The sequence below is a fragment of the Mytilus trossulus genome, chromosome 6 (genome assembly GCF_036588685.1).
Source record: "Mytilus trossulus isolate FHL-02 chromosome 6, PNRI_Mtr1.1.1.hap1, whole genome shotgun sequence".
Lineage (NCBI taxonomy): Eukaryota > Metazoa > Mollusca > Bivalvia > Mytilida > Mytilidae > Mytilus > Mytilus trossulus.
The window spans coordinates 351996-365528 of NC_086378.1; the positions used below are offsets into that span (position 1 = coordinate 351996).

General features: G+C 34.8%; 1 protein-coding gene across 3 annotated transcripts in view; it reads left to right on the forward strand.

Moving 5' to 3' along the window:
• Positions 1 to 779: 779 nt before the first annotated feature.
• LOC134720545 (MAM and LDL-receptor class A domain-containing protein 1-like) overlaps positions 780 to 13533 on the forward strand; it is a 117755-nt gene continuing 105001 nt past the window's right edge. For all 3 annotated transcript variants that reach the window (XM_063582856.1, XM_063582858.1, XM_063582857.1), the window contains exons 1-3: positions 780 to 1009; positions 7758 to 7819; positions 12903 to 12980. In XM_063582856.1, the coding sequence (XP_063438926.1) occupies positions 928 to 1009; positions 7758 to 7819; positions 12903 to 12980 (222 nt within the window). In that variant the 5' untranslated portion in view covers positions 780 to 927. The remainder of the gene's footprint in view (positions 1010 to 7757; positions 7820 to 12902; positions 12981 to 13533) is intronic.

The window sequence follows — 13533 nt, forward strand, 5'->3', positions numbered from 1 at the left end:
CTTCTAAAATAGGCATATTATGTACCTAGTTATCATGCAAAAATCATGCAAATACGTATGATTGGGTCGACCATTTTACACCACAATAGAATAAATTAAATTATTAAATGGTACTTATAGAGTCTCATTTGTTCATTGATTTGGTTAATTGTTGGAACTTTTAGAAAAGGGAGGTCTCATCCTTTTTGTATATAGTCAAAATCAATCAAAAGAACATGATAGTGTGTTTAATTTTTTTAATTTTCCGACGTCAAACTTTCTTGCAATGTATCTTGTTCAATCGTGTATGCTATGTATTAAAAAGAGTTAATAAATTCTAAATTGTAAATAAAAGTGAAAACGTCTTTATCATTAATAAATGTACATGTATCATTTAGCTATAATGAACAAACAATAGTTTGAAAGTATAGTTTTGGCTAATGTTGCGATGTCGTTTTCATACGCATGACTCTGAACTTGACAATGTTATTCAAATTTATAGCACATACGCATATGAACATACATTACGGTTGAATTTTAAAAGGCAATCAACACGTAAATACGTTGTTTAATTTACAATATGTTTTGATTAGATTTAAGACCCCAGATTTTACCCTGTTTTAATACCTGTAAGTGAAATTACTTGTTAAGAGATGAAAATTAAAAAGCTCTTTTGTTATTATTTTTGTCGATGACATACTATATCTCGATAAATGAACCTTTGTTTATGTATTAAAGTCGCCCACTACGTCATGATTATTTGGTAACGAGAGCTTCGGGGAAAATACGAGCGCACGGGTGAATGGTTCCGGGGTATATAAAACAGAAGTTGTAGAAACCTAGTCATAGACAGGACAGAGCTCTACAGATATATAACATACGACGAGAAAAAACAAGACATTAACTGTTTGACCAGTTAATACTTCTCGTGTCTTTATAATTTTCAAAATGAAAATTACGTTGTTTTGTGTGTTGGTATTTTGGACGATTTGTTCGACTACATCGAGAGAGATTCCACAACAGTACTCACGTAAGTAAAATGATTTAGTAGTGAACTTTTACTCAATTACAGTTAAATTCCTAATGCATGTAGAGCAAGACTTTTGTTAGCTTGCTTGCTTTGTGTATATATTGTACAATAGTGAGTTAGATAAAATCCAATTGCATTCAACTATAATATTTACAGGTTTAAGTTTGCCTATATTTATTGTTTGAAGATGTCAATCTTAATAAAAAGCTTGGGTAAACGATCATTATAAAAAATCTTGTCTCCTCCGGAACCTCTGTGTTACAAGGCAGCGCTTTAAGTGACCAACCCAACGAAGTACTTCCTTAGCCCAACTGCATACGGCTGACCAATGATAAATATAGAAAGACGAAACAAATAATTGGGCTCACTAAACATTTATTAATAAAGGGAAGCAAGAGTCACCATACCATGAAGTATCTAGTACACAAACCCTAGCTATATTTCCTTTATAACCACCGAGATTTTTTTTAGTTTGGTGCAAACGTAACTTTTTTAGTTTGGCGCAAAATGTAACCGGGGGAACACGATTCTACGTACGAAATCAGTTTGTCTCCTCCGGGACTCAAATCCGATACCTCTGTGTAACAAGGCAGCGGTCTAACCGACTGAGTACTTCTTGTAACACGAAGGTCCCAAAGACAGCCGATTTTGCAATAGAACCATGTGCTCTCCGATTACAAAACAAACGTTTTGGTCTAAAAGTTGCTAGTATAGCTGCGGTATTATTCACACCCTATATATAGATTCTATGTATATCCAGGTATTAGTACGACAGATACAAAAGGTTATACAGATCAAAATCCACTACATGTACACTATAACAAATCCACTGTACACTATAACAAATTCCCTGTACACTATAACAAGTTCCCTGTAAACTATAACAAATCCACTGTACACTATAACAAATCCACTGTACACTATAACAAATCCACTGTACACTATAACAAATTCCCTGTACATTATAACAAATTCCCTGTAAACTATAACAAATCCACTGTACACTATAACAAATTCCCTGTACACTATAACAAATCCACTGTACACTATAACAAGTTCCCTGTAAACTATAACAAATCCACTGTACACTATAACAAATTCCCTGTACATTATAACAAATTCCCTGTAAACTATAACAAATTCCCTGTACACTATAACAAATCCACTGTACACTATAACAAATTCCCTGTACACTATAACAAATCCACTGTACACTATAACAAATTCCCTGTACACTATAACAAGTTCCCTGTAAACTATAACAAATCCACTGTACACTATAACAAATCCACTGTACACTATAACAAATCCACTGTACACTATAACAAATTCCGTGGTATTACAATGGACCATTCCAGTTAATTTCTGACAGATGGGGACGGATGAGGAGATTTTTTTTAAGCGTATACTATCATAAAAAATATCATGAAAAACTACCTATCAGATCTAAAAAATTAAGACCTATCAGATGTAGAGAGTTTCTGTTCATATTGGGTGGATTGGCTTTCATGGGGGGAAATGACCCATCAGAATTTGACTGACACTTCAACCTGTCAGAAGATACCTTCCATCCCTGGTAAACTTTCATTAAGTACATAATATATGACTAGTTAGTGTATTTTCGATACCAGATACTGTATGATACGAAACTGTTTAGATACAAAAGCACCCATAAGAACTGACATAGGCATTTTTGTAACCCTAAGATGTAATTACTATTTTTACCTTGCAAACTATTTACTGCTGCAAGACCCTCAGAAGGTTTTTGCGTATAAGAGGTATAAATTTTACACACCTCAGAAAGGACCATCCATCCCATCCCCCTTTAGCAGACATTAACTGGAATGGCCCAATAGCAATCGGAAACGAAGTAGTCTTTTAGATAAGCAAAAAGATTAGAACACAATGATATGTTAATGTCACAATACAAAAAGAAATGAAATTCGTCATCTAGGACTCAACATTTTCAAGTTAATCTTTGTGCTCTTGGAATGTTTCTGTACCTTCCTAATTCAGTGCCTAGGGAATGATCACTTAGTCTAAATTTTGAGAGTAACTGCCTATGTATAAAATTATTGCAATTTAAATATTCCTGAGACTGACATATATTTTTAATTTCCCATGTATAGATGGTGTTGACGGAGCCCAACGACGCGTGCTTTTTCCCACCACCTCTTTAACAACCGTTAATGTCAACAACGAAACTGTAATATAAGCGGATTGTAAACCTATATTAAGGAGGGGTATAGAATTAAAAGTAATATTATTGTAATTTCAGATAACGTAATGCCACTTTACTTTTCAGAGACATTAATGTTTTTAAATGACTTTAGTACTGACCATCAATAGCCGTTAGCCAAGAAAAATACGATTCAGTTTTTAAAATTATAAAAGGAAAAAATCTGATTAAAAATAAACATTTACTTGCCAGATTTTAAATTATTTCCCTCAATTAAAGTTTTCGAAATTCCGACAACAATAACATTTACTCTTAAAGTTATCTAAGGTCCAATATTATAAATTAGCCGTTGTAAATATTGAGGTGTAACTCTTATCTTAATCTGAGTGATTTTTTTTTTCGAACCCCACGTTGGGCGCCATTGAAACCGGGTGGAAATGGGCATCATAAAGACTCGGTTGTAATACGTACATCCTCCGGTGTTGTTGACTTTTGTCGCAAAAGCGAGACATAGCAATCCTACATTCTACCGTCGTCGTTGGCGACGGCGGTCACACATATTCACTCTGTGGTTAAAATTTTTGAAATTACAATAACTTCCTAAAATTATCCTGCATTTCTACCAATCTTGGAGAGAAGCTTCTTTATCAACACAAGAATAGTATCCAGAAGTAAATTGTGTTGAAAACAAATCCTGTTTATCCGTATTTTACTAATGAATGGACATAGTTTTTCTGCTAGTTCGCATTTAAATTCACTCTGTCATAATTTTTTTTGTTAAATTTTAATAACTTTCTTAAAATATTCTGGATTTCCGTAACGATTTTTTAGTGTACGTGACGCTTATACTGCCCTAAATACACTCGGCGTAGTACAGTTTCTAATTTGCATCCTGATAATTTGAATAACAAATCGTAATTGACAAAAAAAAATAGCGTACCTTTATTTTTTTTCAAAACTTCAAACGGTTTAGCGTTGAGAACATTACATTTTTGGATGTCCAAACTGACCTTACGACCAGTGGTTGTATGTCTTGACTCTGGATTTTTGTTTTCTCTGTTGCATCTTTTCACATTAATGTATCTGAGGCTTTTTACAGAGCATATAATGTTAGCGTTCGGTTAGGGTTTGCTCGTCTTTGAAGGCTGTACGGTGATCATTGTCTAAGTTAGTTATTCATATATAGTCCTTGACCTTTGGTGGACAACCAAATTAAACATACCACGTCTTATTTTGCTGTAATTTTTTCTTCATTTACCCCTCTTTTCCAGATCCTAATTTTTGCCTTTATATGATCCCTCATACCCACTTTGTTTACCCCTATACCACACATCCTCAATGTTTTACGCTCTATGTATCTCACATTTTTAAAGCTAAGGCCTTAATAAAAATAGTAAAAAGAGATACATAGCGAACAAAGCATTGAGAGAGCCTGAAAATGTGTCACTGTATGAAGTCACTTTTTATAGTTCCAACACAGGCACTTGTCTCAAATTTTCCCCCTAGTATGCCTAATATAAGGTATAAAGGATTTTTTTTCTGAGACAAGTGCCTGTGATTCCCAAGAGAACATTTTTAACACAAGAGGATCTACTGTGTCATTGGCAAGACAAATAATCTAATAACCTATGGTTTTGAAAGAGTGTTTACACGTATTAAATTAATCTTTAAACAGCTGATCTGAGTGAAATAGGATCTGGTATAGAATATAATCCACTGAGCTCTCAGGGAGTAAACTCTATGAAAACCGTAATACTAATGCATTTCCGCCGTAAATCATTCATTGATCGACATCATTCCGGAATTGAAAACGGCATAACCGTCCGTGTTTCAGGGCTTATAAAAGTCCCGCCATATTTTTGGTTTGTTGCATCCAAGCAGGAACCTATATATATTGCTTAGATATACTGTTCCCAGATCCAAGTTACAAAGAAGGAACTGGATCTTGATCTTGATAGGTTTACGGTGATACATCCAAGGATATTAATACACCGCGCGTGCGTCAAGTTATTTACTTAAGTTGGGCCCCCCCTTACAATTTCACTAAAGCCAGTAAAGGTTTTAGCTGGTTCTTCTGCTGTCTGAATTTTGGTGAATATATCCGGTGGTAGTAGGTTCCAGTATTTAATGGTATTTGGAATAAAACTGTATTTTAACGTGTCTGTATTTGTTTGAAGTCGTAGGAAATGTTGACTGTGCATGTTCTTGGATTACTGTAACCAATCTGGGAACAGTAGTTAATATATATGTTCCTGAACCAATTAAGTTCTACCATTTTTGCAGAGTCTTAATCACTGATTTTAATGTAATTCAAGCGACGGTGGTAAATTACTGTTTATTTACTCATCGTTTTTTCGAACATCCTGGCACTTTACGAAATAGGTAAAATAACGATAAATAGATGTATCATTGGTCATCTCAACTCAATTGCTTTTCTCAGTGTTGCCCGACCGGCTCAAGCAAGAAAATCAATCTTGTTGAGATGGTCTGTATCAACTCTTTGAACTGTGTCTTACTTCCTTCCTTACATACTTTTTGAGTGGGGAGGTTGGATAGGTCCTGATCCCAAAATCCTGGGCTTTAAAAACATGAAATCCTGAGGTGCCAAATTAAAAAAAGCAATCCTGACATCCCGAAATTTGAATAAAGGAAATCCCAAAATCCTGAGCGTAAAAACATCCAATCCCGAAGTCCAGAAAATGGTCCTCCGCCCTCTTACTTTGTATGTCTAAGATGAATGTTGGTATATAGATAATAGTCTAAGTAGAACATATTTATTTACACATTATATTATATGTCTCTGATGTGTCATAGACTGTAAATTTAGAAATTATTGTGTACATTTATTATTGTGATTTTTCAAGAATGGACAAAAATGTGAGTTTAATTATAATGCGATTTAAAAAAAATCTGCATACAGATCTATGTTTCAGCTGTCAGAATGGGAGATCATATTATAGCAATACTCATCCAGTCTTATTATTCACATCAATAAAATCCTTACAATAATATCTGAATTTACAGTATGTTGTATGTGTTGTTATTAATGTCACCTAGAAGGTCTTCAGAGCTTATATTTGTAATATTATGTAACCCTGATTTAAAATAAAATTTTCTACGCGCGTCTGGCGTACTAAATTATAATCCTGGTACCTTTGATAACTATTCTATTAATCTTCTATTTTCTATCAAGTTTATAGCAGAGACATATATGTATACTGAGTGCCAATGAAAACGCAACACTTGGTTTTTCAAAAATAAAATTTATATTAGAAATGATAATCTTTCAAAATAAATTGTTCTTGAAAATTGACAATTCTAACAATAGATCGATATCAAACAAAAATGTCTCATTGTCATCTTTCAGACGCTATAGGTAAACGAAACATCCAATGTCGAATCATCAACTCACAGTCCTAACAAAACATGTTACAACCCCGTTGTGCAGTGCAATCTCGATAGCGCCGTAGAACTAATCATCCCGGAGGCTTAATGTGATCTCGAGAAATGTTGTTCCACTTGTTCCGCATATCAAACTCAAGCTGACTTTAGGATATTGGTGGTGGTTTTCATTGTCTAAACCATGTCCAATCTGATGCAAAATTTGGTCTATCGGACCAAAATCGGGCGAAACACGTGACTTTTGGTCAAGATGGGTGCCACATGTCTATGAAACCACCACTGACGGTTTTTGGTACACAATGAATGATTTTTGGTCTACACTAACAGAATTTGATATTTACGCCTTACGGCCGTTTAGATGTCACTAAAAAAGACTTTGGTGCTTTTTAACAATTTCTGCACAATGGTGCTTTACTGAAATTGCTCTTAAGGATCTATTGTGACCACCATTGAACTCTCGTGACCTTTGTACACCAATCAGAGTCAATATCAAATATGTTTAAGACTAAATGTATCGGTCTGGCTGAGCGTTTCTTGCTTTTTGTACCCGGGATGTCGCTTATCATTAAATGATCATTTTGGTTGAATTTGTTGATGATTTGGGTTATTGTAGAGGCAACAACTTCAGTCTTCTCGTAATTGTATGCAGTGATAGGCTTCATTGGATCATGCCCAAAACTGCATGTTGCTGGTTGTCAGAAAGTCCTGGCATTTACTCAAATGTTTATTGCAGTTTCCTTACAATAAGGGCGGGAAAATTCATGACATTAGCCAAGCTTTAAATGACAAAATCGTGAAAATGGTGCTTATGTTGAAAAGCGGTGAACTCTGTTGATGTCCGTTCAAAATAGTCCTTACTTCGAATTTGTTCCAAAAATCACTCAACCGTAAAGTTGTCGTCAATTGTCTCAAAAGTCATTTTAAACCAACTATCATGACTATACAAAGTTCTAATATAAATAAAATAAAAATTGTAAGTTTTTTTTGAAAAACAAAAGTGTTGCGTTTTCATTGGCACTTAGTATATATATGTCTATGTTTATAGTAATTCCATTGATTGAAATAAATGAAATTTAACTCATTCAATATCTGTTGGATTGTCATCGAAAGCAGATAGATATAAATTGCAAGTTGAGGATTGAAAAGAACTTTACATTCCATTTGTAGGAAATGCCAGAATAGCAAAAGAATTAAATGAACTGGAACATCTATTGAAAGACCGAGAATATGTAAGTAACATGTATAATGCCACTGTCCCAGGGTAGGGGTAGGGATCCTGCTAACATGTATAACACCACCTGAGTCAGGGTAGGGCTAGGGGTCCTGCTAACATGTATAACACCACTGTGCCAGGGTAGGGGTAGAGGTCCTGATAACATGTATAACACCACTGTCCCTGGGGTAGAGGTAGGGATCCTGCTAACATGTATAACACCACTGTGCCAGGGTAGAGGTAGGGATCCTGCTAACATGTATAACACCACTGTGCCAGGGTAGGGCTAGGGGTCCTGCTAGCATGTATAACACCACTGTGCCAGGGTAGGGGTAGGGATCCTGCTAACATGTATAACACCACTGTGCCAGGGTAGGGCTAGGGGTCCTGCTAGCATGTATAACACCACTGTGCCAGGGTAGGGGTAGGGGTCCTGCTAACATGTATAACACCACTGTCCCTGGGGTAGGGGTAGGGATCCTGCTAACATGTATAACACCACTGTGCCAGGGTAGGGCTAGGGGTCCTGCTAGCATGTATAACACCACTGTGCCAGGGTAGGGGTAGGGGTCCTGCTAACATGTATAACACCACTGTCCCTGGGGTAGGGGTAGGGATCCTGCTAACATGTATAACACCACTGTGCCAGGGTAGGGCTAGGGGTCCTGCTAGCATGTATAACACCACTGTGCCAGGGTAGGGGTAGGGATCCTGCTAACATGTATAACACCACTGTGCCAGGGTAGGGCTAGGGGTCCTGCTAACATGTATAACACCACTGTCCCTGGGGTAGGGGTAGGGATCCTGCTAACATGTATAACACCTGTGTGCCAGGGTAGGGCTAGGGGTCCTGCTAACATGTATAACACCACTGTCCCTGGGGTAGGGGTTTGGATCCTGCTAACATGTTTAACCCTGCAGCCACATTCTGTATGTTTGTGTCTGTGACTGTCCCATTAGTCAGGAGCTTGTAATTCAGTAGGTATTATCCGTATAGTTAGTTGGTGCGTTTTATATTTGTTTTGAATGAGACCATTCATTTTTATCGTTTGATTTGTGTAACATTTGTCATTTTGGGGCCTTATATGGCTGACGATGCAGTATAGGCATTGGATGGAGAGTTGTCTCATTGGCACTCACACCACATCTTCCTATATCTATTAATGGCTGTGCAGTGACCTAAAGTTGTAAATTTCTGTGTCATTTGGTTTCTTGTGGATAGTTGTCTCATTGGCAATCATACCAAATCTTCTTTTTTATATAAGTTTGCTGCAGGAGATTTCTGGTGAGTGTTGTTCTTTACACCCTGCCCTGTTTTGTAGAAGTTCTTGGTGCCATCATACCCGTAGCCAGGGGGTTCGGGGGGTCGAAAACAATTAAGCACTGTTAAAGTCAATGTTCTGTTTGAATTGTGTCTGTTAAAGTCGAGATTGTGAGTTCAACGAACCCCCTCTTGGAAATTCCTGGCTAAGGGCCTGGTCATGCCCACTCTCTGTTTTATTTCTTTACAGTCATTAATGATCAGCTGTTAGTTATCAGACTTTGTTCATTGTTGAAGGCTGTTCAGTGACCTATTGTTGTTAATTTCTTTGTCATTTAGTGTCCTGTGGATAGTTGTCTCATTGGTATTAAATTAGACCACTGTACCTTTGTTATTTTTAATTAATTTTGTTTAATATAGAAATAATTTTTTTTCTCTAATCAAATAGTGTAAAATTAAAGAAGTTGATCGACAGGGCAAATTATATTTTGTAAATATCTCTTGTTTATTAAATGTTAAAGTTTACCAGGACTATCACAGTAGGGGAGTCTGAAAATCTCTGTTAGATAACAAAAATAGGGGTCTCTTCTTTTAATGATAATTTAACGAAAAATATAAATCAACAAAATTAATAATTATCTGATAAATATGTCCAGGCTGTGTTCAAGACCGTGACATAATGACTGGTCAGGGTATAAGATAGGATGAAGCCCCTAGCATTCTTGACCATACAATTTCATTTGAACATTATTGTTAAGTGATATATATATATATAGTGTTCAGTTTCATTACAGTTTTTAATATTAGAATTAATTGGCCATGTTGACCTCGAGGACTTTACTTTGATAAGATATTTTCATTAAATACAGGTTTCTCTAGATATCAATATTTGGCAAATTAATATGTTGTTGTATTAAATACAAAATTGAAATCAGATCTTAAAGATTTTATCATCTAGGTCTCTATTTCTTTCATAATGTTAAAATTTAAAAGTTAATTATTTGGACGTTTACATGTATTTGAACTTGACATTAACTTTTACATGTGTTTTATCAAGATAAAGATTTTATCTAATGTTTATCTCCATTTTGCTTTTATTCTAATTAATGGTGGGTATGTAATTTACATGTACTTCAATATCAATTTGAGAAGAATTTGACCTGTAGTGTCAAATTTAAAGGGTTTTTTTTCACAAAAAAATGATTTTATATTTTAAGGATCATGCAAGAATTTACCTGAACATTTTTATGAACAATTTTGGTTTTAAACAGTTAAAAGATACCAGAATATTACTATTAACAATAATAATCAATGTAAAATAATTAAAAAAACAATATATCTGTATGTTTTACCCTTTTTTAGCTCACCTGTCCCGAAGGGACAAGTGAGCTTATGCCATCACTTGGCGTCCGTCGTCGTCCGTCGTCTGTCGTCGTAAACTATTTCAAGAATCTTCTCCTCTGAAACTACTGGGCCAAATACTTTCAAACTTTAACTGAATGTTCCTTAGGGTATCTAATTTATAATTTGTATCCAAAGTTTTGATCTATCAACAAACATGGTCGCCATTGCTAAAAATAGAGCATAGGGGTCAAATGCAGTTTTTGGCTTATAACTCAAAAACCATAGCATTTAGAGCAAATCTGACATGGGGTAATATTGTTTATCAGGTCAAGATCTATCTGCCCTGAAATTTTCAGATGAATCAGACAACCCGTTGGTGGGTTGCTGCCCCAGAATTGGTAATTTTAATGAAATTTTGCTGTTTTTGGTTATTATCTTGAATATTATTATAGATAGAGATAAACTGTTAACAGGAATAATGTTCAGCAAAGTAAGATTTACAAATAAGTCAACATGACGGAAATGGTCAGTTGACCCCTTTAGGAGTTATTGCCCTTTATAGCCAATTTTTAACCATTTTTTGTAAATCTTAGTTATCTTTTACAAAAATCTTCTCCTCTGAAGCTACTGGGCCAAATACTTCCAAACTTTAACTGAATGTTCCTTATGGTATCTAGTTTGTAAATTGTATCCAAAGTTGTGATCTATCAACAAACATGGTCGCCATTGCTAAAAATAGAACATAGGGGTCAAATGCAGTTTTTGACTTATAACTCAAAAACCAAAGCATTCAGAGCAAATCTGACGTGGGTAATATTGTTTATCAGGTCAAGATCTATCTGCCCTGAAATTTTCAGATGAATCAGACAACCCGTTGTTGGGTTGCTGCCCCTGAATTGGTAATTTTAACAAAATTTTGCTGTTTTTGGTTATTATCTTGAATATTATTATAGATAGAGATAAACTGTAAACAGGAATAATGTTCAGCAAAGTAAGATTTACAAATAAGTCAAATGACAGAAATGGTCAGTTGACCCCTTTAGGAGTTATTGCCCTTTATAGTCAATTTTTAACCATTTTTCGTAAATCTTAGTAATCTTTTACAAAAATCTTCTCCTCTGAAGCTACTGGGCCAAATACTTCCAAACTTTAACTGAATGTTCCTTTTGGTATCTAGTTTGTAAATTGTATCCGAAGTTGTGATCTATCAACAAACATGGTCGCCATTGCTAAAAATAGAACATAGGGGGCAAATGCAGTTTTTGACTTATAACTTAAAAACCAAAGCATTTAGAGCAAATCTGACGTGGGTAACATTGTTTATCAGGTCAAGATCTATCTGCCCTGAAATTTTCAGATGAATCAGACAATCTGTTGTTGGGTTGCTGCCCCTGAATTGATAATTTTAAGGAAATTTTGCTGTTTTTGTTTATTATCTTGAATATAATTATAGATAGAAATAAACTGTAAACAGCAATAATGTTCAGCAAAGTAAGATCTTCAATTCAGTCAATTTGACCAAAATTGTCAATTGACCCCTTAAGGAGTTATTGCCCTTTAAAGACTTTTTTCACAATTTGTTCATGTTGACTTACTTTAAAAAATCTTCTCCTTTGAAACTGCTGTATCAATTTCAGCCAAACTTAGGCTAAATAAGTTTCAGAGTATCTAGTATAAATTTTATATTTTATTTCCTTGTATGTCAAGAAACATAGCTTCTATGGCTAAAATAGAACATAGGAGAAAATGATTATTTTTTTTGGCTTTTGAAGAAAATAGGACGATCCAAAAAAACATTTAAATAAATTGAAAAGCCAAAATAATCATTGAGAGATTTAACCAAAAGAATTAAGGTGAGCGATTCAGGCTCTTGAGCCTCTTGTTTTATTATTTATTATTTTTTTTGTGTTTTTAATTATTTTTTTAATACTGAGGATTTTACATCACCCTTTCAGCACCACCTGACTAAAGTGTTACAGGGTTTCAAGAATATAACAACAAAAGACTATTGTTTTAATGAAATATGAAAAACATACAAGTAAATAATTTGACCTTCTTATTGTCTCTCCTTCTTTCTTACTCTCTATACACAAATATCTAGAGATTTCAATAGATAAAAGAGGTTCAATAATACATCCTGACCCATCCCTCTTTTAATGTGTAAACACAGGCACCTTTGGTACTCTTTGTTTCAACACTTGCCTAATTGTACTGGGATTTTGCGGGCATCTTTTAGTATATAAGGATTAGAAATTGTAATTTTTAAATATTTTTCAAAAGTTATAAATGACCATGGCCATGATTGGAGGATATAGGAGCTTACCCCAATAATACAGCACCGTCTTATAATAAATAGTCGTCTTTAATGAGTCATGCCTACTGAGATTTTAATGCTCTAAGACTTAATATAACAACTGGATTATTAGAGTAAGGCAGGTGTTAATGAAACAAATACAGGTCAGCTGTTATGTTCATCGATGGTTTTATTTTATAGGAGACACATAATCCCAGTGATGTTGAAAGGGAGACAACCCTGCAGGAACCAGAGGAAGAAGAAGAAAGGGAGCTGGAGGTAGTTATATAATTAAATGTTTGATAACTATTTCAAATTGACACGTACTGTTTGGACATGCATAGGGTCTAGAAATATTATTCTAATGCAATTTGGATGTAACAATTTTTTAATTGGCTAAAAGTTGCTGTCAAATCCACAGTTGACCTGGCGTAACTAAGGAGGGACCCGCCATTTTGAATTGATTTATCAACAAATGTTTTCGATTACTTCTATATAATTGAAAATAAAACAACACCTATCTCGAAATTGCCGTTTTAATGTAATTTTATCTGAATTTGAAGCGTACAGGAAACGTAATAACGTCCAGTTTGTAAGTTTTCATTTGTATGACGTCGCATTTAGCCATGACGTCTTTGTGCCAAAATCATTCATGAAGTTTCGTGGATTTTTTTATTTGACATATTTAGACAAGTTTTATTGTATTTTTCTTTTTGTAATGCATTAGAATCGGAATAACAGTACTGTAGTTGAAGAGTTGTCACCGTCAATTTTGATTTGACGGTCTCAAATCTCTGTTTTACTGTCTCCGCTATGCGTCGCCAGTAAAACT